The 26,443-nt window shown below is 45.0% G+C and overlaps 1 protein-coding gene across 3 annotated transcripts in view; it reads left to right on the top strand.

The window, feature by feature from the left end:
- Positions 1–25,514, top strand: part of DCTD (dCMP deaminase) — a 31,167-nt gene extending 5,653 nt beyond the window's left edge. For all 3 annotated transcript variants that reach the window (XM_034959456.3, XM_003823445.6, XM_003823444.6), the window contains 5 exons: positions 74–188; positions 591–726; positions 20,979–21,095; positions 22,457–22,553; positions 24,125–25,514. In XM_034959456.3, coding sequence (XP_034815347.1) covers positions 74–188; positions 591–726; positions 20,979–21,095; positions 22,457–22,553; positions 24,125–24,203 — 544 coding nt within the window. In that variant the 3' untranslated portion in view covers positions 24,204–25,514. The remainder of the gene's footprint in view (positions 1–73; positions 189–590; positions 727–20,978; positions 21,096–22,456; positions 22,554–24,124) is intronic.
- Positions 25,515–26,443: the final 929 nt, after the last annotated feature.

Below are 26,443 nucleotides of genomic sequence, written 5' to 3'. Positions count from 1 at the left end.
GTTGGGTTGAACTGGAAAACAGACTTACTAAAATGCTTCTCTCAACTTCTGTTTTGTCATGTTTTTCTTCTAGACCCAACATGAGTGAAGTTTCCTGCAAGAAACGGGATGACTATTTGGAATGGCCAGAGTATTTTATGGCTGTGGCCTTCTTATCAGCACAGAGAAGCAAAGATCCAAATTCCCAGGTAAATGAATTTCACAGGAGAATGCTTAGATACTCACAGGCAAAGAGATTACTGCACATGAGCAGAAAGGGGAGACTCAGTGGATGCCTGTCAACTTAAAAGTGCAGGGTCCGTCTGCCTTTTGTGCTGCGTTTCTACAAGCTTAGTTCTTCCGGTGAGACAGAAAATTGTCACATGCCATTGTTAACTGCCTCTTGTGCCCCTTCTGGGACTGGGGGTGCACTTTCCTTGGCTTGTGGGCGCTGCCACAAAAAACCAGGCAAGGAGACCGACAGCTCTCAGCACCTGCAGCAGCTGTGCATCTGTTTTGAGTTCTGCAGTCCCCCTGGTTTTATTCCCTGCTTCCCCAGCGGCAGACCAGCCAGTTGCAGGCACCAAGCCTTTGGGCATGTTTCCTTCTAGGTCGGCGCCTGCATCGTGAATTCAGAAAACAAGATTGTCGGGATTGGGTACAATGGGATGCCAAATGGGTGCAGTGATGATGTACTGCCTTGGAGAAGGACAGCAGAGAATAAGCTGGACACCAAATACCCGTACGGTAGGGCAAGTTTTATGTCCCATTCTGCTTAGTGACATAGCCTGGTGAGTGCCTAATTAAGAAAGTTGGTCAGAAGGCATCATCTCCCTTTTGTCATCAACAACTGGAAAGAAAAATATCCTACTGAACTACCCCAATTTCCTGGCCTTGTCTCTTAAGTTCCAAAGAGAGCCACGGAGAGAAGCATGGTAGTGGCCACATAGGCTGGCCCTGAGATCCGGGGCTCTGCTGCCTGTGCTGAGCCTGGCAGGCTTCACTGGCAACCTGCTGGCCTGCACCACACCAGAGCACTGATAGTCGGCGTCTCTGCAGAGGGTCACAGCCCCTTGCAGAGATAGCTGAGGGATGTGCATGGTGTCTCTGCGAGTTCCCTTTTTTACTACTTGGAAGCAGGGTCGGCTAACCAGGGGCTGGCTCGGGCTTTGGTCTGATGAGAAGCAGGCTTCATTCAGCCCATGTGCCTGATGAGAACATCTGGCTCAAGCTCATTGCTGGCAAGCAGGAATCAAACTGTGAACTAGACATCAGGAGATGGAGGATCCAGTTGCTGCCTCCAGTTACAGGGGATGCTGCAATTTCACAGTAGGCTGTGGTCAGACCAAAAGCCAGAAGTGAGGCTGGGCACGATGGCTCACGCCTGTAATCCCAACACTTTGGGAGGTGGAGACGGGCAAATCACCTGAGGTCAGGAGTTCGAGACCAGCCTAGCCAACATGGTGAAACCCCATCTCTACTAAAAATACAAAAATTAGCTGCGCGTGGTGGCAGGTGCCTGTAATCCCAGCTACTCGGGAGGCTGAGGAAGGAGAATCGCTTGAACTCAGGAGGTGGAGGTTGTAGTGAGCCAAGACTGCGCCACTGCACTCCAGCCTGGGCGACAGAGCAAGACTCTGTCTCAAAAAACAAAACAAAAACAAACAAACAAAAAACAAAACAAAAACAAAGAAAAGAAAAAGAAAAAGCTAGAAGTGTAGAACTGTAAACCTTTGGCTTGACTGTCTCTGGATTTTCACCTTGAAATTAGGGAAGGCTGCTTCTTAGAGTTTGTTGCCTGTCTGAGCCCCAGGGAAAATTCCTTCAGAGATTGCCTGGGAGGGTCCAGCCATAGCTTTACTTTTCCTTGCATTCCTTGGAGAATATGCAACCAATGCTGGAAAAGAGGCAAATCATGCTGGGTATGTAGGTTGCTGATTTTTGTAAGGTTAGGCCCTGTATTTTATGTCTGAGAATGAACAGACTGGCACTGTTGGAAGTGAAGGGAGAGTAAGGCCATCCAAATGGGAAAGATTGTGCCTTCAGGCCAAGGCGTGATGTACGACCTTTCTTCTTTGTTGACTCTCCTGGTAGGTTTTCCTCTGGGTTTTTCTCATGAAGAATCCAAGTCAACATTTAGTCTAATTTATATATTTTTACTAATGTTCCTGGACCTCAATCATGTTAAATAAGCCCCATAAATTTCTTTCTAAATTGCCTAGGGGCAACTTCTCCATGTTTGAAAGAAAAAGGAAAGAGGTACCTGGAGGGAGAGGAGGAACTGAGGACTGCAAAGCAGTCTGGGTTTCCAGGGTGTGAAAAGTAGTTTAGGGATGAAGGGGACCGAATCCTCAGATCCTCGATTTAACCTCACCCCTCCCTCGTCAGAGTGGGAAGAGAGGATCGGAGTTGGGGGAGGGTAAGACTGTCTTCTCAGCACAGCTTCAGAGCTGGTGGTAGTGGATGACTAATTAGAAAAATGCGCGGACTCAGAAACTGTCATCCTGATTTTGATTCTGTAAGCTTTTGATGGTAAGAAAGAAGGGAAGTGATTAGTTGTTTTTAAGTCCATGCAAAGATAATTTTTCACAGTGCGGTTCAAAGTCCCCTATAAAAATGGTGAAAGTGGAGGGTCGGCCACAGTCAGTATGTCACCGAGTCTGGGCAGTGAAATATTGGCCCTGGGGCTGGACTTTGATATGGAGGAATTCTGGGGGGATGGCGGTCCGTCATACTCAAGCTGGTGCAAAAGATACCCATGGTTGGACAGTGCAGAGGGGTCCTGGGTGAGCACTGAGTGGGCCTCCCAATGGGGCCTGTGCCTTCTTCAGTCACCCAGAGCCCCCAGCAGATCTGTAAGCAGTGACCTAGAAGCCAAGGGCCATGCAGTGCATTTGCAGCACCTGCCCCACACCCCAGACTTCCCAGCTCTCCTGACTTCCCGTGTAGCTGATTTTGTTGGTTATGAGACACTGCCTTTTGTCCAAATTGAGGAGAGTACCTTTCAGAGCCCCTTTCTAGAAGGAATTTTTTTAAAAACCTGCATAGGTATTTGTCCAACTTCACCGATTGTTTTTTATTGAATAGCTCCTGAGCTCCTGGGCACTGGTTGTCTGTCTGCATTATTTTTTATTATCCATATGATACCTCTAGGTTTTCAAAGCTCTTTGCCCTTACTTATCAATTATTCATTTATATGTAGCTGTGTTAGAATGTCGACAATTTTCTTTCACGAGAGTAAGCTTGTAATTTGATGTACCATAAAAGTTGTAGAAGGTATTAAATGGTCTCTAAAAGGCATTTAGTATTACTACCGCCATAATACGGTAAAGATGGGCTTGAAGTCTAAATGACAATGACTGTGTATAAACTGTACACTTGTTGTCTTCTCAGGGTTTTTCAGGCCACAGAGAAGTAAATGTTTGGATTGCCTGGGATGTCACAGAAATGTTTGCTGATAATTGACTCAAATGCAAAGTCTTTTTTTTTTTATTTGCTTTCGTTTTAAGATTTTCAAAATTAATTTAAAAAATAAGGGGATACTGCCTGGAGTTGGATAGCTCAACCCATTCTTTCCTCATCTACATTAATGGTGACTGAGCTGCTGTAGCAGGAAGGGTAAATTCATGGGTTAATCCCTGTAAAGGAGCTTTAGAGATTATCTCGAGTTCTGGACAATGATTTTTAACTCTTTTGAATGTACAGGACCCTCTTTTAAATGCTGAAAAACTTCCAGGACCCCTGCATAATGCTAAATTCTTAGTATCGTTTGAGTAAGAAACTCCACAATGACAAAAACTACTTCGTATCAGTAACATTTTTTGTTAATCTGAACTTTATTAATTGGATAGCATTTATGTATGTTTGGGAAAAGTTTATGTATGTCCTGGACATGGGATTTATCCAGTTGTGGATATGCTTGGACCCCTTGCAATACCTTAGTAGTGTCTCAGGGTTCTATGCCCACAGGATCTAAGCCTCCTCCTTTCTTGTAAGTAACTTCTATAATGTCACACATGCAGGGTGACATCTCCTAATTCCAAGGTCAGTGCTCTTCCTGCTACCTCCCTGTGTCTCTCCTGTGGGGCACATGAATTCAGCTGTACTGAAATGCCAATCATTGTCTCATTTTTTTTTGCAGTTGATCAGACTTGAGGCTCCCATAAAATAACTCCTCAGAGATCAGGAGCTTGGGGAGGGGTGGCCTGTGTCTGGCATCATGCAGAAAGCCACGTGCATGGCTCACTGTAACATTTCTTCAAAGGGGAGTACAGTGGACTGAATGTGTCTCCCCCCAAATTCACATGTTGAAACCCTAATTCCAATGCGCTGATTATTTGGAGGTGGGGCCTGGGGGGACGTAATTAGGCCATGAGGGTGGAGCTCTCCTGAATGGGATTAGTGCCCTTCTAAAAGGGACCCCAGAGAGCTCAGTTACTCTTTTTCCATGTGCAAGGATAGGAGGAGAAGATGGCTATCTGCAACCCTGAAAGGAGACCTTGCCAGAATCTAACCATGCTGGTGTCCTGACTTCCAGCCTCCAGAACCATGAGAAATAAATGTCCATTGTTTCTCAGCCACCCAGTCTATGGGACTTTGTTATAGCAGCCCCAAGGGACTGTGACAGGGAGCTTGAGAACTGTGTAAATTTGAGTTTACCAAATAACATACAGCTTAATACTGCTTTATTAATTCCGTAAGTCAGAAGTCATTAGTCCTGATTGATGCCTTGTGGGGAGGAGGGAAGCACACACTACTTGTAACATAATAGGAAGATGGAGCTTTTCCTGGGCTGTGTCTCTAGAGAGTTATTTTTAAAGGGTGTTTTTGTTCTTCCAGTCTTGGGATCAAAACTTCATAAAACTATTTTATTATAATGTAGTATTAATGTGGAAAATGAAAATTCCCTCTGCTAAAGAAGCTTTTTATTCCATCCTTTTCCTGAAAAATCCAAAAGATAATATGATGTCAGTAACATTAAGTGGCAGGAAGAAGGCAATGTTATTATACTAAGAATCTTTTCAGATGAATGACAATTAAAAAAGAGGAAGCAGCAGATTTATCTAATTTACAAGATTAAAAAACTTGGGAAGATTTTTATTTTCATGAGGGGGTGGGTTGCTAAACCCGTGATGAAGTATTCAGTTGACATTTTTCATTCCTTTTTCTTTGTGGAATTCATTATAGTGAAGCACATTTAATCAAAATACCAGTGTTATCAAATGCGGTAAAATACTCTTGGTGATTCAGATATCACTCTTTCCTTGGGTTTTCACAACCAATTTTGATGATATAGTTTACAAATTAGAGAGTTGGAGAATTAACTTGTTCCTGTTGTTAAACTTAAGGGAATTTTTAGTAATGCTTGCCACATGTATCCAGCTGCCCAGCCCTTGTGGCCTTGCTGATTTCTGCTGGCAAAGGGCTCTGGGTTTTGGTGAGTGCCTCTGTGCTTGGCCTCCTATCCCACCCAATGGACCAGAGAGCCAGGGTTGCTTGGCCTGCTGCATCTCACTGCACCAGGGAGGGAACCGTAGCGTCTCAGTGTCCCCAAGAGTCGGGGATGGCCTCACTCTGAGTGCGCTGGGTAGAAGTGGGGCTCTTACCCGAGTCAGTTCCTATGTCTACAGGGATACTCTAAAAAGGATGTAATGCTGGGAAGGAAAATGCTGAAAAACCTGGAATTAATTAAGGCGAAAGAGTTCAGCAGAGCCTCTTAAACACCTTTGCCAGTGTGGGGCAGTGCCTCTTTAAATTCTCTGTTTAAATTTCATCTTTATTTTTCAGACTTAGCATATTGTTAAGCATGCATAGATGTCACTTTTGTGATTTCCTAGCCATTTACTTTACCCCCTTGAACACTGACATTTTCCTGACTGCCATGCACGTGATATATGATATAGTTCTTTGGCATCTGAAAGGTTAGTGTTGAGAAACTAATTTATCAAGAAGTTAGGAGGCTGATCCTTCTTAAGATATGACTTCCTCACAACTTGTAAGAGCTTCTTAGTAATTAAGATCAAATTTGTTCTTTCCGTCCTGAAATTGAATGTCCTCTGGTTTTGTTAGTCAGCCCATGAATTTGATAACTTGCTGTTTCTTTTCCTGCAGAATTTAATTTCACTTATGGCTTCCTGCCGCTCCTCCCCTGCCTGGCCATCTACTAGTTGTGGCCCGACAGCAGGTCTAATTAGGGACTTTTGTACAAAACTACTGTTATAATCAATGGAAAACCTTTGAACAACTGCATAGAAAAGAAATTAAGTAGATTATTTTTACGAATCAAGGGGCAAACTCAGCTGTGATCGTGTGGGGTTTTAGATAAACAGAGGAACACACCAATGTATATATGAGTCTTCTCCCACCCACTAAAATCAACCAGCTCCATGTAAGCATGTTTTACTTTAAGATATAACTGTTTATAAACAGTTTTCAGAAAGGAATAAATAATGATATTTTAATATAATTTATTTTGATATTTATGTATTTTTATAGTTACAGAGTTAATTATTTTTAAAGTGCTAGAGTTTACTATTTCATTATGAATATCTACGAAAGACATATAGTAACAAAACAACTCCTTGTTTTGAAGAGCACACATGTTAGGAAAAGCTGAAATGTTTGGGGATTGGACCTACCCATGAAAATACACATATCTGTCTCCTTTCTATAAAAAGTGATTTTTGAGTCAGTTCACCTCGTAGAAGTTTGAAATAAAACTTAATCTAAAGTAGTGGTTCCAAGGTTCCCAGAAGTGGGCTGAAGTTTATCTTTGTACTATAATCTCTCAAGATAAAAGGTTTGTTGAAAAATTAGCAGCCTTGATAAAATGTCAGGGGCACATGCAAACTAATTTAGAAAACAGCTATGTTAAGTATTTGAGCACATTAATGATCTGAATGCAAATGGATATTCCTTCTTTATTTCTTCTTCTTCTTCTTCTTTTTTTTGAGACAGAGTCTCGCTCTGTCACCCAGGCTGGAATGCAGTGGCACAATCTTGGCTCACTGCAGCCTCCACCTCCAGGTTTCAAGCGATTCTCCTGCTTCAGCCTCGGAGTAGCTGTGTGATTACAGGCACGTGCCACCACGCCGGGCTAATTTTTGTATTTTTAGTAGAGATGGGGTTTCACCATGTTGGCCAGGCTGGTCTCAAACTCCTGACCTCAGGTGATCCACCCGCCTTGGCCTCCCAAAGTGCTGGGATTACAGGCTTGAGTCACTGTGCCCTGCCACTTCTTTATTTCTTTAACTTTGCTAAGTCTTTGCTTAGAAACACAGGGATTGCTGTTCAGTGTGGTTACCTGAGAATGATTACTCTCATAGTCTTGATTCTGGTGATCTGTTCTATGTCAGTTGTGCTGATTTTGACTGATCTTCTCTGCAATTGGCTGAAATGACTAAAGCTTTATTGTATTTTGAGTTTTTTTCATCCGGAATCTCCCTTCAGAAGCTTTGTTAATACTAGCTATATTAAAGTAGAATATGAATATATTGTTTGCTCCCAGAAATACACAATAAAACCTAGTTCTTAGAGATTTTTGCAAATGTTTGTATTGCTTTTTACTTTTACTTTCTGAAGACTTTTCTTTATCTGGATAGGGATATGCATGTCTGTAATACACACATTAGCTAAGTAAAGCCCCATAGTGCTTAAAACAACAATTGCCATATTCACACGAAAGAATCCTGGAGCTGCCGTAAGGAGCCAAGGGTTCCAGGTTTGATATGTTCATGCCCAGTGACTGTGGGGTTGTTAGAGGCATCACCTGACATTTATTTCTCAATATCTCTATGAAGTAAATTATCACTGAAGATTCTTCTAGTTCTCTTATTCCAAGAAAAAATATAAGTATTATAGCTTTGATGGCATTAGATTAGTATCTTTTTCTCAGCTTACGGAGTTCTGAAAACGTTCTCGGTCAAATCAGAGCTGTAAAAAGCTGTTGGAGGCAATGCCACAGGGAGAATGTGCATGTGTACATATGGATAAATTAATAGAAACAGGCGCCTTTCCCTCCCTCCTCTAACGATTAAAGTCTGGCGCAGTTCTAAGATGAATATAGACCATATGGAGATAGGATGCATGAATAGGAGGGGACAGTCAGACTGTAGGTTACTCCACAGACATGCAGATTAAAAGACATTGGATGAGAAAAGGTTGGATAACAGCAATAAAGAAAAAGATCCTAGCTGAGTATGGAGTGCACGCCTGTAATCCCAGCATGTTGGGAAGCCGAGGCAGGTGGACCGTTCGAGTTCAAGAGTTCAAGACCAGCCTGGGCAACATGGCGAAATCCCGTCTCTACAGAAAATACAAAAATTAGCCGGGTGTTGTGGCGTGCAGCTGTAGCCCCAGCTACTCCAGGGAAGCTGAGGTGGGAGGATTGCTTGAACTCGGGAGGCCAAGGCAGCAGTGAGCCAAGATTGCACCACTGAACTCTATCCCGGACGACAGAGTGAGAGACCCTGTCTCAAAAAAATTAAGAAAAAGATCCTATGTCTAAGTGAAAGAAAATGTATGATTACGTGGGACACGCTGAAAACTCTTTGAAAGAGACAAGAGGTTAAGACCAAATAGAAAGAAAGGACTTTAGAAATTCTTTAGAGAACAAGTCAGCATGACAATATTTATTCAAACAGAGATACTTGCTTGACATTGGGAAATCCCTGTGATAAATGCAGGATACTGGTGAAGGCAAGAGAGTTGCAATGCAAGGGAATGGGCGCTCCCCTTGCTGATGCTGTCTGAAGGGTCGGTGCCAACCAATTAGTGGAGGTGTAAATTTTCTCTGTGCTTCTTTCAAATGATAGATGCCATAGTAAATTTAAAATATTGAATATGATAACTGAGCATGAATTTTTTAATTCTGCAATTAAAAGACTTTGTTCAAAATGCCATTAATTTTGAGTTTAGGTGAATAAAGGGAAGCAGAATTCTTCTGTCGTTTTTCCTTCTCCATGTGAGTTATCACTTTTTAGGAATTAAAATAAGTACTAACGAGTCACCTGTTCTCTTACCAGTTTCAGTTGTCTGCTGGTGATGGGGATGATCTCTGGAGTCATCTTTCTTTCTTTTTAAAATCGTAACTCTATTTTATAATGCGTTGGAGTTTTTCAGACACCATCACATGTAGTCATTTGTTCATTCAGCAGACACTTCTAGGGCATTTATTATGTGTTTTACATGCCGGGCACTCTGCAGAGGTCAACAGAATACCATGGGAGGGTCTCTGTTTTTGAAGAGTTTGCAGACTAATTATGGAGGAGGTAGACATTAATGAAACAAACAGATATGATTGAATATTCCTTTCTGAGGCAGTCACTTTTTTTTTCTTTTTTAATGAGATAGGGACCAGACCCCGAATCTGCCAGCCCCTTGATCTTGGACATCCCAGCCTCCAGAGCTGTGAGAAATACATTTCTGATGTTTAGAAGCTACACATTTATGATATTTGTTAGAGCAGCCCAAACAAACTAGGACAGGTTTGTGTATGAACTGGATTGTTCTGGGGCAAGAGTGGAAACAGCGACTCGCCAGCCGGGAGGTGACGCGGTGTACGATGCGAGGGCCTTGGAGGGGGTGGGTGCTGGGGCTGGAGAGGCTTGGCTGGAGACGGGGTGTATTTTAGGGGCAGCATCAGGAAGATGGCGTGATAAAGGGTGGAAGAGGTAGATTGACTCCCCCCAAATGGTTCTGGTTGCAGTAGCTAGACGGGCATGCTGAGGAGGAGAAGCAAGATTTTGGGATGATCAAGGAAGATTTAGACACCTGAAGGCTGAGGTGCCCATGAGCGCTCCCTGCAAAGGGTTGGGTGGTCAGGTGGGTGTATGAGTTGGGGATTAGTCCCGGCTGGCTGTATCAGTACAGGTATGTCAGTGCCAGCGACCTGGGTGGCTGATGAAGGGAGCATGTGCAGAGGCAGTAGGAGTAGCTGTGGCTGAGCCCTGAGGGCTCCAGCGCTTAAGGTGGTTGGAGAAAGAAGGGCCCGTGAGAAGGAGCACACAGAGCAGTGTTTTAAGAAAGAAGGCCTCATTTTGGGAGGCCGAGGCGGGGGGATCATGAGGTCAAGAGATCGAGACCATCCTGGCCAACATGGTGAAACCCCGTCTCTACTAAAAATACAAAAATTAGCTGGGCGTGTTGCTGCGTGCCTGTAGTCCCAGCTACTTGGGAGGCTGAGGCAGGAGAATTGCCTGAACCTGGGAGGCGGAGGTTGCAGTGAGCCGAGATCGCGCCATTGCACTCCAGCCTGGCAACAGAGTGAGACTTTGTCTAAAAAAAAAAGAAGAAGGAGGGCTTGTCAGCTGTATCGGAGGCTGCCAAGAGGCCTAAGATTAAAAGTGTTCATGGGGTTCAGCAACGTGGAGGTCAGAGGTGATATTGCCAAGTACAGTTTCAGCCAAGTACAGTTTCAGCGGAGCAATAGGGTTGGAAGCCACATTGGAGCCACTTGAAGGAGAACAGAGGGTGAGACAATGGGGACAGCTTTATTTAGATCGGGCTTTGGGATGTGTGGCTGAGAAGAGAGCAGAGAAGTGGGGTGGTGGCTGGAATGGAGATAAGGCCACGGGAAAGGATTGCATTGTTTGTAGGATAGGAGAATCTGGTTTTGGCTTTGGTTTTTGCTTTTCTGCAGCAGACATTTGTTTGCTGATGGGAATAGTCCAAGACAGAGAGAGTGAGATAGAGATTTCTGGAACAGAGGCAAGGTGCTCAAGGCTGTGAGGATCGGTCTCTCAGACACCCTGGTTGATAATAAGAGGAAGGACTGAGAGGGGAGGTGGGAGAACAGCAGACACAGGGTCCCGGAGGGAAAGGCAGAGTGTGATCAGTTGCAGCATTCCGGTGGAGGAAGCAGGGCCATCGGTTGAGAGAGCTGGGAGTTGGAGCTTGGACGCCGGGAGAAGAGAAGAGCTGATTGTGTGGGGTGGGAGAAGAATGTCCTAGGAATGTAGGGCAGTGTCAGGAGCTCACATCTTATCTGAGAATCTCGAGTTGGGCGGTTGCTTCCCATTTTCCACCTGCAGACCCAGGATCAGTGCGCTGCCTGAGGCAGGCCAGGGAGAGCTGGAATTAATTAGAACACACATCCCAGCTCCTCTTCCAGTGCCCAGTGCTCAGGCCCGGTTCCCCTCTAAACGCTATTAACACACAAAGGAGGCTTTTAAGCTCCATCACAGGACTATCAGCGCTGATTAGCGCTCTGTTTCTCTTGGTGCTATTGTCACGCATTTTAGGCATCACGTGTGCATTTCACATGAACAGTGGGAAGGGAGTAGGCATGGCCTACCGTGGATGCAGTACAGCTATTTCCACATCCTCCTCCTCCTGACCTGATTGTGTGCCCTTAGCCCATAGGGAGGCAGTGTAATTAGAGTTCTGGGGGCTTTATTACCAATAATGGCCTTACCACAGTCAGAAATCTCTTTAGCCCCGAGCACTACCACTGGGGCTAAGTGGCTCCCCTGGGTGCCGTGAGTTGTCATCCGCAGCTTTAGCAAGAGGCATTGAGGAAGGGGGCAGGGATGGGGAGCAGAGTGGGAGAGAGGGAAAAAGAAATGGGTATTCTCGCAGGCAGGCTGGATTGGGCAGGCCAGGACAGGCTGGTCTCAGGTGGGCACACGTGGGAGAGGATGGGAAGCACTCACATGTAGCAAGTAGCTTGTCTGTGCTGTGCTCTTGACAGATGTTAGTCTTTCTAACCGTTCTTGGAGAGGGACTTTTCTCTCTATTTCTTAGGTCCGGAGGCTGAGGCTGAAAAAGATGCTTGACTGGTAGGTTGGGGACAGTGTGTGAGGACATGGTAGGGAGGAAGCAGAGAAGACAGGCAGAACCAGGGGTCTCCAAGACCCCTGAGTGCATTGTTGCAGGAGCGGAGACGGAAGTTCTTGCCTCAGCTTTCAGGGCCCTGGGCTGTGGGCAGGCGGATGGGCACCCTGGGTGTGGAGGCTTCCCTCAGAGCCTGCAGGATGGGCTGCCTTTTACGTGAGCGACCCACCACTTTCTCCCCAGACCTTGGCAGAATTCCTTTGCGCTGTCATTTTCTTCTAGCAGAGCCCTCCTCTCTGGGCACAGGGTGGAAACAGAACAGAGCCCACACATTTTCCAGGCATGCGGCGGGTTTCTCCACATCACCCCCGTTTCTCGTCTTTATTTTCACACACAGACTTACACTGTCGTGCCTATCAGGTGGAATCATGTGTCCCTCCATGGCGGGAGGGCTCAGTTACTTTATCTTCTGAGTAGAAAGGCCACACTCTGCCTGGGGCTGGGCTGGGGGCAGGAGTGTCTGGATGCCAAGGACAGGTAGGCTGTCGGGTGCAGCGTGATCGGGGAGGCAGAAGCGCTGTCACTTGTCTCTGATCAGGAAGACCTGGTTCCTGCCAGCCAGTGTCTTTCTCAGGAAACAGGTCCCGTTCTGAGTACTGGTGACAAAGTCCCCATTTGCAGAGTTCTTTGGAGTTCACACAGCATTTTCCTACTGTGTCCCTCACTTGCTGTTCGTGTGACCCTGTGAGATGGGAAGGGGCGGGTGTCGTTATTCCTATTCATAGCTGAGAGAGGCTGGAACTTGAACAGGGTATTACCTTTGTGTAGGCACATCCTAGGATTTAAATCCCTTTGTTCTGAAAAAACATTTGTAATCCACATACATTTTTCTACAGAAACAATGTTACTTGAAGATTCAGTTCCCCTTGCACTTGGGAGCAGTGCCTAGAACCCCCGTTTTCTGGATTTTCTGAGCACTCCTTCAGCAGTCCTACTGTGTTGCTTTAGCTTGCACTCGGGCCGCTGCTGATTTCCATGCTGGGGCATCGCAGCCCAGCTGGTGTGAGCTCTGCAGGGACCAGACCCGCCTCCATCCCGCAGCCCACACCCAGCCCCGTTAGCTCTCCACCCAGTGCAGGCCAGTTTGCAACCAGAACTTACCAGAACATACCTGGGGAACTGCGAAAGTTTTAAACTGTTTTATTTTCTTGCTCCAGTCCTGTTACTAAGGGCTGCTCCCCTGGGTGGGGGACAGGGCTCTGTCTGAGCAGGCTTAGAGGGACATAGGCTTTGGAGCAGTCCAGCAGGCTGGCAGGAGGAAGACAGGGCCTTAGCTAGGAGAGGGGCGGGGAGCAAGAGGGGCTTGTCTGGTGGAACTATCTTAGAGAAGTGATATCTGTTGATTTCTATATGGTGCTCCCTTCCCCAGTTCCACCTTTATTTCAAATCATTTGAAAACCTTGATAATGAGCCAGATTGCTGCTTTACTAATAGGAACTTCATGCAGGAGAGATAAGATAGAGAGGTGACATTATTTGGGACCAAATTCTAGAAATCTTTGCTTTAGATTTTGGGGAAGCCATAATTGGGAACACTTCATAAGCTTTTGGGAGAGTGTACTTGGTGGGGGTTGGGGGGGCTTCATTGTCGCGGCTATTCTGTTGTTAAATTATTGACGTGCAGGATAGGTACTCCGGAGGCTGGCAGTGACATATGAGGCCCTGTCAGGATATCTTTCAATAATTAAGAAACAAGTAGTTGAAATTCCATTTTAGTTCCAGAAGCTGTGAAGCAGTTCCATAAATGGATCAGTTAGAGGAGTAAGTGTGTACCCCATCCCTCAGCGGAAGTTTCCATCAGGCATCTGTGGGCAGTGGGGGCCGGGGCAGGGGTGCAGGTGCTCCCAGAGACAACATGTCCAGGTTTAGCAACTCTGATAACTATAGGACCCCAGAAGTAAAAACACTCAGGCCCTAACTTCAGGAAGAAATGACAAAAAGCTTTGTCATCAGAATGGAAGTAGAAAATCCTGTAAATTACTGAGTTTTTTTTTTTTTTAATGCACAGGTCAACCTTGAACTTGGGTATGCCATTTCATGTCACTTGTTAATTGCAGGGTGGGAACCCAGTAGAAATAATAGAGGGTGATGCTTCCCACCTTTTCATTCCAGAAGGCCATGAGCAGACTCTTCTTAGCTCGAGTCCTGACCCTTGTCTTGTCAGTGAACAGAACTGTCCGTGCTCTGAACGGCTCAGCCTGGGGTGGCGGCAGAAGGCGTTGCAGGTCTGTTCTCAGTGGCAGCAGGCACTCCATGCCTGGCCTTCTGAACCTGGTCCTAGCAGGAGCCACCACACCAGGCTGCCACCTGTTCAGGTCAGCTTTGGCAGAACAACCCTCAGGTCTAAGGACATCGTTTTCTTTAAGGAAACTCCTGTGTCACTAAAAATGAGGGATTTTTAAGCAACCTGGAGAGTTCAGAACTAGAACTAGAGTTCAGAACTAGATCAGAACCTTCATTTTCCTGACTCCAAATTTTCTCAGGCCCCAGTAGTTCCTGTCACGTCTCCATAGCAGATGAAGATCAGTTGAGGGTAGAATAACACTATCACTGCTAAATTATTTAGGCAGCAATTAGAATTTGTTCAGCATTATTTAGGGTTTTTAAACAAACCTATCTGAGTAACCTTATAATACTACTGTCTAAAATAGATATTGTATCAGTCTTATATCAGATGAGGTGAAAGTCAAATCTATAAAACGCTGAACTCTTAAATCTAACCAGGGATGGAATATATCCTGTTAATTTGTCAAACTTCTAGAGAACCGCCTACGTGAGACAGTAAGGATTAATCAAGCCCTAGTAAGAGAGAATTTGAAAAATACAGTTTTCTAATTATACAGTCTCTTCTCCATGGTCCGAGGTTAATGCAGTTCTGAATTCTGACAGTTAGTAATAGAAAAGAAAAAAAAAAAAAACCAAAGCATATGAATTGTCTTATAATTACCTGAAACAGAAAGTCTCTTCTGGCAATCAAGGCCTTCTAAGCATTAATCTGATATTTTCAGCATTTGATTCTTTTCCTTTTAAACAAGGTTGGGAATAACTGGAGGGTTGTGTGTCACTCTTTGTGCTTATCAAATATATATGTACTGTTTGCAGATTTATTTTGCTTATTGCTTAGCTGTAGATGTGTAATTCTAGGTTGAACATTTTATCTTTTTTTCTTTTTTTTTTTACAATTTAGACTAACTTATGAATACTTCCTAGACAGTGTATCTTTGAAATACTTGATCCTTATTCCTACTACGAATATAAAAACTAACAATTACTTCTTGGTTAGTTTTGGTTAGTTGTAGCTCTTGCTGCAGTTCATCCAGGCAATTCAACAAAAATGTGCACTCTAGGGAAAGGTAAATTTATTCCTTCGTTTATTGCTGTCAAATATCTGTGGAATGTTTATTGTACAGATTGAGCATGCCAAATCCAAAAATCAAAATCTGAAACTTTTTTTTTTTTTCTGAGATGGGGTCTTGCTCTGTTGCCCAGACTGGAGTACAGTGGTGCAATCACAGCTCACTGCAGCCTTGACCTCCTGGGCTCAAGCAGTCCTCCCACCTCAGCCTCCCAAGTAGCTAGGACTACAGGTGCACGCCACCATACCTGGCTAAGTTTTTTTATTTTCAGTAGAGATGAGCTGTCACTATGTTGCCTAAGCTGTTCTTGAACTCTTGAGCTCAAACAATCTCCCCCACTTGGCCTCCCAAAGTGCTGGGATTACAGGCATGAAGTACTGCACCTGGCCCAAAATCTGAAACCTTTTGTACACCAGCATGACACTTGAAGGAAATGCTCATGGAGCACTCCGGATTTCAAATGTTTGGATTTGGGATGCTCACCTGGTAAGTATAATGCAAACATTTTAAAATCTGAAATCTGAAACAATTCTGCTCCTAAGCATTTTGGATAAGAGATATTTAACCCATAGAGGAAAGGTACATGGAAGCCCCAGACCACCCAAAAGAAAAGGCCTGGGGAGAAGATGGGCAGTTATGGCTAGACACCAGATTTCAGGTTTTACAGATGGATCTGGCATCTGAGAATCTATGAACAGATGGATTCTTAAGGTCAGTGACTGGCCGGGTGCGGTGGCTCATGCCTGTAATCCCAGCACTTTTGGAGGCCGAGGCAGGTGGATCACCTGAGGTCAGGAGTTCCACACCAGCCTGGCCAACATAGCGAAACTCTGTCTCTACTAAAAATACAAGAATTAGCTGGGCATGGTGACAGGTGCCTGTAATCCCAGCTACTCGGGAGGCTGAGGCAGGAGAATCATTGCTTGAAACTGGTAGGCAGAGGTTGCAGTGAGCCGAGATCCCGTCATTGCACTCCAGCCTGGACAACAAGAGCAAAACTCCATCTAAAAAAAAAAAAGAAAAGAAAAAAAAGGGCAGTGACTATGGGAGAAAAATCAAAGACCAATATTTTACCTTGGGAAGTGCCCACAAAGGCAGGAAAAATAAAAGGACCTACAGAAAAGTAAAGCAGAAAGAGAACACAAGTGTATGGTGGTCCTGAGAGGTTTTAGAATAGAGAGGAGTCCAAAGAGAGCAGGTGAATCAAAAGGTTCCAGGCCAGAAGAGACCTTGGGTTTTCATGATGACGAGACCCTCCTGTGGCCTGTGGAGCTGGCTCTCATCAGGTCATCAGAGCCAACTGCGCGCATTGCTTCCCAAGTACACGTCATGTTGGGAGTGGGAGATTGGCTGTGTGAAAAAATGTCTACACCACGGAAATTGGCAGATATGTGGTGACCCAGCAAACACAGTTGACACCTGAAACATAATTTTTAGGAATAGTATTTAACCTTGTATGCGGGATCCATTCTGATCTCTATCCTTCCCTTCTTACCTATTTCATTAAAACCGAAGAAAAAGCTGGTGTAACTCATTGAACTGATTTCATGACCTGCAGTTTGAAAAACATTATTTTAGAGAAAACTGGGGATTATGTATGCCTTACAAAGTCAGAAGACAATTATTTTAAAAATAAATTATAGTAACAATTGTAGATAGGATGATTTCATCTTGAAAGGAGGAAAAAAAGAATCCTAAAAGGCTGACAAGATGACCGCTCTAGACTAAGGACTAAGTATGCATGTTTACAGGAGAAGAAAAACGAGCAGAGAGAAGCGGGAGCGCTCAGAGATGGAGGGAGGAAGGGGCTGGGAGCACGGCCTTGTGTTTGCCTGGGGAGAGGAGGCCGTGTTTTGATAGTGAAAGCTTGTTTTAGAGAAAGTCACCTGTTCTGGAGGATTGAGGAATGAAACTGGAAACCTTAGGAAAAAAGCAAAGACATCAGATGTACTTGGTATTTTTTAAATTGCTTTTATTTAGTTAGCTGGAAATGCACTTTCTCAGATCCACTGTCACTCCTGCAAATTACAAGAGCGCTCAGCCACCCTGTCAAAGGTCATCCAGCTTCCAAGCAGCAAATTGGACCTTGAGCCCTCGTGCTGCCCTTGTTGCAAAGCTCTTTGTCCACACTCGCTGGCAGAGGTGGAGAGTACAGAGGGGAGGATGCTTGGCCTGTGGTGGTCTGGCCAGCCAGGGCAGGCATGAGCTCGTCACAGGCCAGGCAGTCATCGAGTGCTCTTTGTGGCCTGAAGTGGATTTGGCAGGTGCCTGTTATTTGATCAGTGTCGATGGCCAGTCGACACAAGTAAATGAATCCCCAAACTTTACTCTGACCCACCTGCTTTAAACAAATTGGAGGAAGTCATCAAGTTAGTTTCCCTAGTTTCCTCTCTGAGGACAGTCTGGGGGCTGAGGCCTGGCTGAGTCCTGTCTCCTCAGGACAGGCCCAAAAGGAGGTACAGGGCGGCCTGGGGGACAGCGAGGGTCAGAGTTTCAGGGCTCTGGAGATCCTGGAGCTGATAGACGAGTGTCAGCCACAAAGGTGAAGCTGGATTTCAGGACCACAACAGGCGGCAGCTGGGAGTTACGAAGGGGGCAGGGCTGGGTTGCGGCCTCAGGTGCTCCTCTGGGTTGGGGCTTCTCTCCTCAGCCCCGCAGGTGCGGGTCGGGCAAGCCTGCGATCATAAGACAGGGCTGAGGGGGTCTGGGGAAGGGTGCGGGAACCAGCAAGAGAGACCAGGGTGGGGTTGATCTTACACCCTCCACTGAACACTTGAGTTTCCTGTTTGTCAGTGTCCACTTTTGCGTATGTGGGATTTTGGATTGTTCCTTTTAGAGTCTCATGTGTACACGACACACTACTGTTCATATTGCCCAGTAGCTTTATATATATGTAAATATATATATATGTGGGTGCTAAATATTTATCAAATGAATAAAGGAGGAAATGCAGATTCCAATTATTCATGGTGATGTTGGGAAGTAGTGAAAGTCCTCTTAAATTCAAATATCAGAAATATGCTCTCCCATCTAATAAATACTTTTTGATGGTGCTGGTATTAATATTCAGATATGATATATATTTAATATTTATTTTTAATATTAATATTCAGATATATATATATATTTTAACAAGAAGCTTTACATTCTTCATCTTGTGATTTTTTGGTTAAAAGAAAGGAAGTCTGTTTATAATGCTGTGCGTTATTTCTATAAATCGCCCTCTGTACACAGGGATGTCAGATGCTGCCCAGGAGAATCTGTTTCATATGGTAATTTTCACTAATGAATCCAGACCTATACTGTTAAATTTTGCCCCAAACTGCCTGGGATGAAGTAGAGGAAGCTCATTGCAGTGAGCGTGACAGTTCTTAGAGGACGCTATCATAGTGTTTCATAACAGATGCAGATGCTCTGCAGTTCTGAATATTAATACCAGCACCATCCAAAAGTATTTATTAGATGGGAGAGCATATTTCTGATATTTGAATTTAAGAGGACTTTCAGTACTTCTGAACGTCACCATCAATAACTGGAATCTGCATTTCCTCCTTTATTCATTCGATAAATATTTAACACCCATTATGTTCATGGCATCACATTAGACTCTGGGGGAGTTACAAAGAACCTAGGCTGGGCTCTGCCCTCAAGGGGGAAATAAAAGAAACAATTACATGTAATTGTTTTTAACACCAAGCAGCGTGAAACCCAGCTCTGGAGCATCCTGGTCACAAGGGGAGAAGGGGTCACGGGAGCCCCTCCAAGGCCAGCGCACATGTGGCCATACCTTGTGCCTTCCCAAGCCCGGGCCCTCGCACCCTTCTCTTGTCTTTCCTTGTCCTCCCATGCCGTCAGGGTTTATGAGACCTGCAAGTCTCGGGGCATGGCTCTGGTCACTCTGGGCAGCGAAGATTATTCTCTGATGGGCTGTGGTCAGTGAAGCACAGCTTGTTTGCCTCTTTTGATTTTCCTGCAATGCCAGGAGAGATTGCTCAGTTTTAGGCAGGACTGAGATCTCCTAAAACATGGAATTTGTAGACAAAAATGAATACTTCCTAACATTTCCTGAGAGAGCTTTTGGTCAGCCTTATGCCTGCAACATTGCATTGCTGCTGGGGGACCCAGGCACACAGAGGTAGCTGCAGCTGCACCCGAACACGAGAGGGTGGCTGAGGAGAGTGGCCAGGACTTCATCTCTCTGACCCAGAGTAGGTGCTCAGTAAATGATCATCGATGAAGCAAGTGAGTCGGGACTGAAATGTATGAGCGCCATAAGTTTAGGCCACTGCTCATTTAAGGCCTCAGAACTCCTGAAAGTGTTACGTGTAGAAGGTTGGCAGGCTGGAGAGGGTAGGGGAGACCTTGAAGATTCCCATATTTATATTCTAGGTGGCTTGTGTGATGTGGGCCATGGCCGGATGTCATTCATTAACTCGTTTGACAAATATTTATTTTAGCACTTGTGTGCATAGCATGTGCTGGGAATACCAGGGGAGCCAGAAGGCAGTGCTTCCGGAACTTGTCTGCACGTTGGAATCACCCGGGGAATTGCTTACAAATTCAAGCCCAAGCCACAGCCCAGGCCATCACACTCTGCAGGCACAGGGCACAGATCTCTGTATTTTGGAAGCGCCTAAGGGTGTTCTGATATCAGAGAGGTTTGCAAGTCACGGCTGTTAGGATTTATAATAGAGTTTTAGATAACACACCCAGGAAAATTCAGTAACGATACAAGACGGCCATCCAGAAACCTCCTGGGCAGGATGAGGGAGTCAAACCCAGGTGTGTGCTGTGGGCACCACTCATTCCCCCTCAAGGAGGATGTCGCCTGTGGATTAGGGAGTGGGAGCATCTAGGCAAACTGGACCTGGGGTGTGTGTTGGCTTTGCCAGGTTCGAGAGAGGGAGGAAGGGGATCCCCTTGACTCTGAACTCAGGCAGGTCCGGATGTGACCCAGGATCATGGGTGGAATGCACTGGTCTATCAAGAGCTCAACTAGTCATTGCCATTTAAGTGGATGAATGTTTTTCTTATAAAAGACAGACTGGGCTGGGCATGGTGGCCCACACCTGTAATCCCACAGCTTTGGGAGGCCAAGATGGGAAGATCACTTACGGCCAGGATTTCAAGACCAGCCTGGGCAACATAGTGAGACTCCATCTCTACAAAAGATACAAAAAATTAGCTGGGCTTGGTGGCACGTCTGTACTTCCAGCTACTTGGAAGGCTGAGTTGGGAGGATCGCTTGAGCCCAGGAGTTCGAGGCTGCAGTGAGATATGATCATGCCGCTGCACTCTGGGCAACAGAACGAGACCCAGTCTGGCTGCTGGCGTTTTTCCTTGTGTGTACGTGGGCTGAGCACGATGTGGTAAAGCAGATCCCTCAGGATGGACACGCTCGGCTTCGTCACTTGTTGATTCTCTTGCTCTTAAAATCCCCTAGCCCTCTTAACGGCCACGGTGAACTTCCCCATGTGTGCGTGTCAGCACACCAATGAGCCAGCTCAGGTGGGCACTTTCATGCCCCAGGGTCTTGTGGAGCCGTGAAGTGGAGCTGCGCTTAGGGTGGGGAAGGCACTTGACCTCGGCCGTCCTGGCCGCTCTAGGTGCCTTCAGGCCTCACTGCTCATCAGCAACCAGCCAGACCACGTGGGCCTCATTTGGTATTCTTAGGACTTGCCATTTCTAATCAATGTTTTTACTTGAGTCTGTTATATGTTATTTCAGAGGGGGGAATGGAATGTGTTAACACTTAGTAAATTCTTCATGAGCTGCAACCAAAGTTTTTCTTTCTTTCCCTTTCAACCCACAGTGTGCCATGCCGAGCTGAATGCCATCATGAACAAAAATTCGACCGATGTGAAAGGCTGTAGTATGTATGTCGCCTTGTTCCCTTGTAATGAATGCGCTAAGCTCATCATCCAGGCAGGTAGGAACCGGGTCTTTCCATTTGTCACATTTGCATTGCTGCCTGCTCGTCAGTAGCTCATTGCTGATGTGTTTGATCTTAAATTGCTATTGTTTAGATCTAAATTAATTGCACTATCAGCTTTGCAAGATATTTCCCGTGTTTTGTTTTTGAATGGTGCCAGGTATTCTAAGACTAATTGCATCCTCTGTGATTCTTAGCATGTTTTTAATTTAGTTTGCAACTTCTTAAACTGCAAGCTGCCAAAAAACAACACAGGCATTGCATACAATTACTGTCAATTTACTGTTCTCTGACATATTGTGCATAGATTTGGGGGAGGGAAGAAATGAACTTCTGTCAGAAACAAGGTCAGCTGGGAGTCTGTATATGAAATTTTAATTTGTATCTAATACATGGTAGATATTTGAGGATCTCAACATACCTTGGCATATAAATGTCATAAGACCCAAATGGCACTACCTTCAGTTTTTCTTATTTTACGGTTCCCATAAATCTACACCATTGTATTCTGAATATTTCACCTTTTTCAAACTGTCACATCTAAGATTCAGCTACACTTTGTCTCCATAAAACTCTCGGCTGGAGATTTAAAGACTTATCATGTTTAGCCAAATGTGTGGTTTAAAGGGGCCGTTTATCACAGCCCCGTGGATCTCAGAGCAGAAGCGGTCTGCTGGTACTGAGGAGTCGCGTGGGCTCCCTGGCTGTCGCCGTCACCATTCCTGGGAAGCTCTCCTCGCGGTGCTCAGGTGTGGAGGCGGTGGCAGGCCTGTGGGCCGAGCAGTCTGGGCCCCACACTGCAGCCTCCTCTCCCTTCAGAGGCTGATGGAGCAGCGGCCTTCAGTGCGGGGCCCTTGGGATTCCCGGCTCCCGAGTTAGCGCTGCCTGCTGAGATCAGAACAAGAAAACAGATCTGCCCTCTGTAGAGCTGGTTTGAAGTGGTCTGCAAAGCCATGCTGGGAAGCACAGTGGTGCCCACCTCTGAATTTGCCAGCAGCCCCCACTCCCTCCATTAGTCCTCCCACTAGTAAGAGAAGCTACCTTGTGAATACTGCCTTGATTACCTGTAGTAAGGGAAATTGGTTAATCGGATCAAGGCTTGACTACTTGACATGTTTTGCCTTTGCATTTGTTTAAAAAAAAAAATCCATAAAGACTGGAGGGAAGATTAGATAGAATCCACCCTCTGCTGTATTAGAAAGCAGCAGATATGTATTTCAGTGACTGGACACTGTCTGCAAGCACACTCAGAAAAGGTCATTAATCATAGACGCTAAAAGTGCTCCAGCTGCTTCCGCCTGTCTTTTGCAGCATCTGTATGTGCGTACACTAAGGGAGCTCCCATTGTTACCTTACAGGTATAAAAGAAGTGATTTTCATGTCTGATAAATACCATGATAGTGACGAGGCAACTGCTGCGAGGCTCCTGTTTAATATGGCTGGGGTGACATTCCGGTAAGCGGGGAGAACGCGGGCGGGGGGACGGGGTAGGGCGAAGGCTGATGAAGAGATGTATTTGACCTTGTCTCCTCCTTGTGATGCCTGACTTCCACACTTGGAGGTGTCTTTAGAAATGCAAGGGCATAAGAATTTAAAGACTATTATAGGCGTAGATATTTAAGAGCAGTGACAGGAAAATCTGAAGACCATTTGTTTAATGATTGTACTTTAATTTCAGTAACTTTCCGGGGTAATTAGACTAATTATTCAAGTAGTGAGAAGTTTAAACATTCACAAGTTTTATAATAGGAACGCCAAACCTTGGTGAATTTTGCAAATGTAACACCTTTGGCATAGAAAATTTAGGATGAAAGTAGCCTGCCAGATTGAAACATTGGGGATTCTCTCTTTTTTTTTTGAGACGGAGTCTCGCTCTGTCACCAGGCTAGAGTGCAGTGGTGCGATCCTGGCTCACTGCAACCTCCACTTCTCAGGTTCAAGCAGTTCTCCTGCCTCAGCCTCCCCTGCCACACCCAGCTAATTTTTTTGTACTTTCAGTAGAGACGGGGTTTCACCATGTTGGCCAGGATGATCTCGATCTGTTGACCTCATGAGCTGCCTGCCTCAGCCTCCCAAAGTGCTGGGATTACAGGTGTGAGCCACCTGGGGATTCTTTTTACAGCAACATTTTGCATTGAGATTTGAAGTCTTACAGATTTTTATGATTATCTTTGCTAAGAAATGGTTGTGAGCTACATTTTACTTGCAAGTAAGTTCAACTACCTTTAATTCATGGCAGAAAATTCCTTTGGGACTGTAAAGTTTTCCAGCGCTTCATGGTGTTGGCGTTCAGCAGCAGTGGGACCATGGTCATAGGTGACGTGCCCTGGCCCCTTGTGCTGGCCATTAGGGATACAGCTCAGTGTATCTCATGAACTCAACCGTGGTGCCTTCTGAGACTTTAAATTCAAATTATTTGTATACTCTCTTGTTCAGTGATTCTTAAAAGAATTTGTTTTGTTCCCAAATGTTTTCTTTTTAATTGTTGTAGAAGAAATGAGGAACGAGTGAAAAGTTAATGAGCAAAAAAACAAACAAAAAAAAAAGTTGGTTTATGTTTGCATTTTTAGAATGTAATTTGAAAAATTACTCCTCACTAAAGGTAGTCGTTTTTTGCTATATATAAGTGGCAAAAGAAAATTTACTATTTTTTTGCATTAGAGAGACTCCAAGTTGGCTGCAGAAATTTTTCTAGAAAATAAGATAAATCTGATGGGAAAACTAGTAATCGGATATCATGTTGTGCAGCTGACTTGTTAGAAATCCTTTGACTCCCCAATAATTCGTGAACTCAGAGAGCTGAAAACATACAAACCACACCACCCCATGCATCTTTTTTTGTCTTAGTCTTTTCTGCTCTGTGTTTCTCTTGGTATGGTGCACTATAATTGGCTCCTATAGAGAGAAAATAGCAAGTGAATCCCAGGACATATTTTTCTCTGCACAGAAAATATGAGTTAAGCCAAAGTAAACAAATTGCTTTCACTACTCACCAGATAATAATTGTATTTTGTTTTTATTTTTAGGAAATTCATACCGAAGTGCAGCAAGATTGTCATTGACTTTGATTCAATTAACAGCAGACCGAGTCAAAAGCTTCAGTGAGTTACATCTCATTCAATCTCCAGAAGATTGGGATTATCGTCTTCTAAGAGGTTGCTAACGCCTTTCCTCTTGAAGTTACACATAACTTCTTACTAGCCAGTATGGCAAAAGTAGGCATCTAAAGAATATAAAGCCTCAAATCTTCCTTACTGTCTCTCTTGTCACATGGAATCTACATGTGTTTGAACTATTGATTTAGGGCTTAAAATAGGGGAGCCTGTGGTGGCCTGGTGCACAGGGCTAGAACGAGGGTGCCTCCCCTTCCTGTGTCCTGGCTGGCTGGGATGCTGGTGGCTCTTCAGAGGAGCATCAGCTGTCTGTCATCCGCTGCGATCCGGCAGCCTCTCTTCACTGCTACATGTGCTGGAAGGACAAATAAATAATTGTGGTTGTGTTCTTAATGGGGACGAGCAGACACACTGATCTGAACATCTGGCCCAAGTGAAGCATGGCATATAGTGCCCTTGGAAGAAAATTAGGCCTCAAATGACAGTAGCATTGAAGTATTTGCTGCAGAGTTGAGGGAAACCCCCAGCCACCCTCCCGGAATCCGAGATAGGGTGGCACATCTGTCCTGACAGACGAGGAGTGTAACTGAACCAGGAATATCGCTATTTCCTCCATTCCTGCTCTCCCACTGCACACAGGGTGGTGGCACATTATCCCTCTGGGGGGTGGGGACGCCTGTTGTTTTGGCTCAATTTGGGTTTGTTGGTCACATGGAGCTCTTCCATTTCGTTTAGCTGAATAATGAGTTGTTCCTAGAGGAGACAGCCTGTCTCTCCTTGTTGCCCCCAAAGCCCATGCCCTGCCATGGTGGCAGCTGGGGCTGTGGATGGGAGGGGTCCCCAACATGGATGTGTTGCCCCTCCTCCGCATGCCAACGCGGTTCATGTACAAGGCCCCTCTGCAACTGGAGAGAAAATTAATTCCTATCCCGTGAGTGGATTGTGAGAAATTCCACCCACGTGGAGACAGCTTACTGCAGCACTGTTGGTGTTCGGAGCTCTTCTGTGCCCTGGCTCCATGCTTTCACCTACACAAACATCACCTTCCTAATCACCGCGGGGCGGGGAGCGTGTGGCTGTGCCCCTTCTCTTTAATCTCATTTAATTTTTATTAAACATGCTCAGTACCTGTGTTGAGAAAAGGCTTTCTTTATCCTAAAGATTATTACCTTTTTAAAGTGCTCTTATATTTTCATGAGTTTTTATTTTGTCTCTGAGATTTTGTATTCCACATTCTAGGGTATTCTGTAATTTGGCTCCTTACCAATATTATTAAAATCTTATTAAAATCTACCCTACCAAAGCATGTACATTTTTATGTTATTATAATTATATGCTTAATTTTCTGCTCCTGTCCTTTCTGTATTGTCTCTGAAGCATATTACATATGTTTCAATGCTCAAGGAATAATTTGAGATGCCCAAGCTGTGTGCGTTCCCCAGGGTTGATGTCTGGGGCTGCTTTATGGATCAGATTTATGTAAAATGCGAAGGCAGCCGCTAGCCCTACCCTCTCTCCTGTGTACCCTGCCCCTGGTCCCAGGTGTGGCCATCTATCTGGTAGGGCCCAGGCCTCTGTCCTCCCGGAAGGCTTCAGTCCTGAGTTCTGCCCTTTGCTGACTTCTCACCTTATCCTCTTTCCAAGTCTCTCTTCTCTTCTCTCCTAAATTTCCTTCTCTTTTCTCCTCCAAACTCCTCGCCCTGTGTTTGCTCCAAAATACATAAAACAAAAGGTATGTGGAAAAAAGAATCAGTAGACTTAAAGGTAGAAAATTAGAGATTTCTATATTGCCGCAAGTCACAAGAGTTGTGAGTCCTGTTAGGATGGAGTGTGTCATTTTCATCACATCACATTGATAAATATGTCTAGGGGCTGATAAGCCAGTAGGGCATCTAATTTATGTAATTTTGATACTATCTTATATCTTGTCTGGTTGTTACATTCAGTTTCAGTGAAAAAAAATTGACTTTTTTCTTTTTCTGTCTTTGAGGGGAGGTTGACAGGAAGGGTCCTTGCTAAAAGGGGAGTCCTGGTATTGAGGTCAGTTGTGGGTGTTTATTTGGGGGCAGATGCTGTCGCTGGGGGGTTGTGATGCTTCCACCTATGAACCGACCCTGGTCTCCTGGTGACTGGAGTGTGAGTGATTATGTCTTCGTTTCTAGGATCACTGTAAGAATAGTAGAATTGTCCTATCCAGAGAATTCTGCAGATGTTCATGTTCCAGTTAATAGA

The sequence above is a fragment of the Pan paniscus genome, chromosome 3, assembly GCF_029289425.2.
Source record: "Pan paniscus chromosome 3, NHGRI_mPanPan1-v2.0_pri, whole genome shotgun sequence".
Classification (NCBI taxonomy): domain Eukaryota; kingdom Metazoa; phylum Chordata; class Mammalia; order Primates; family Hominidae; genus Pan; species Pan paniscus.
Note: the sequence above shows the minus strand (reverse complement) of the source record. Positions and strands in the feature narration are given on the sequence as shown.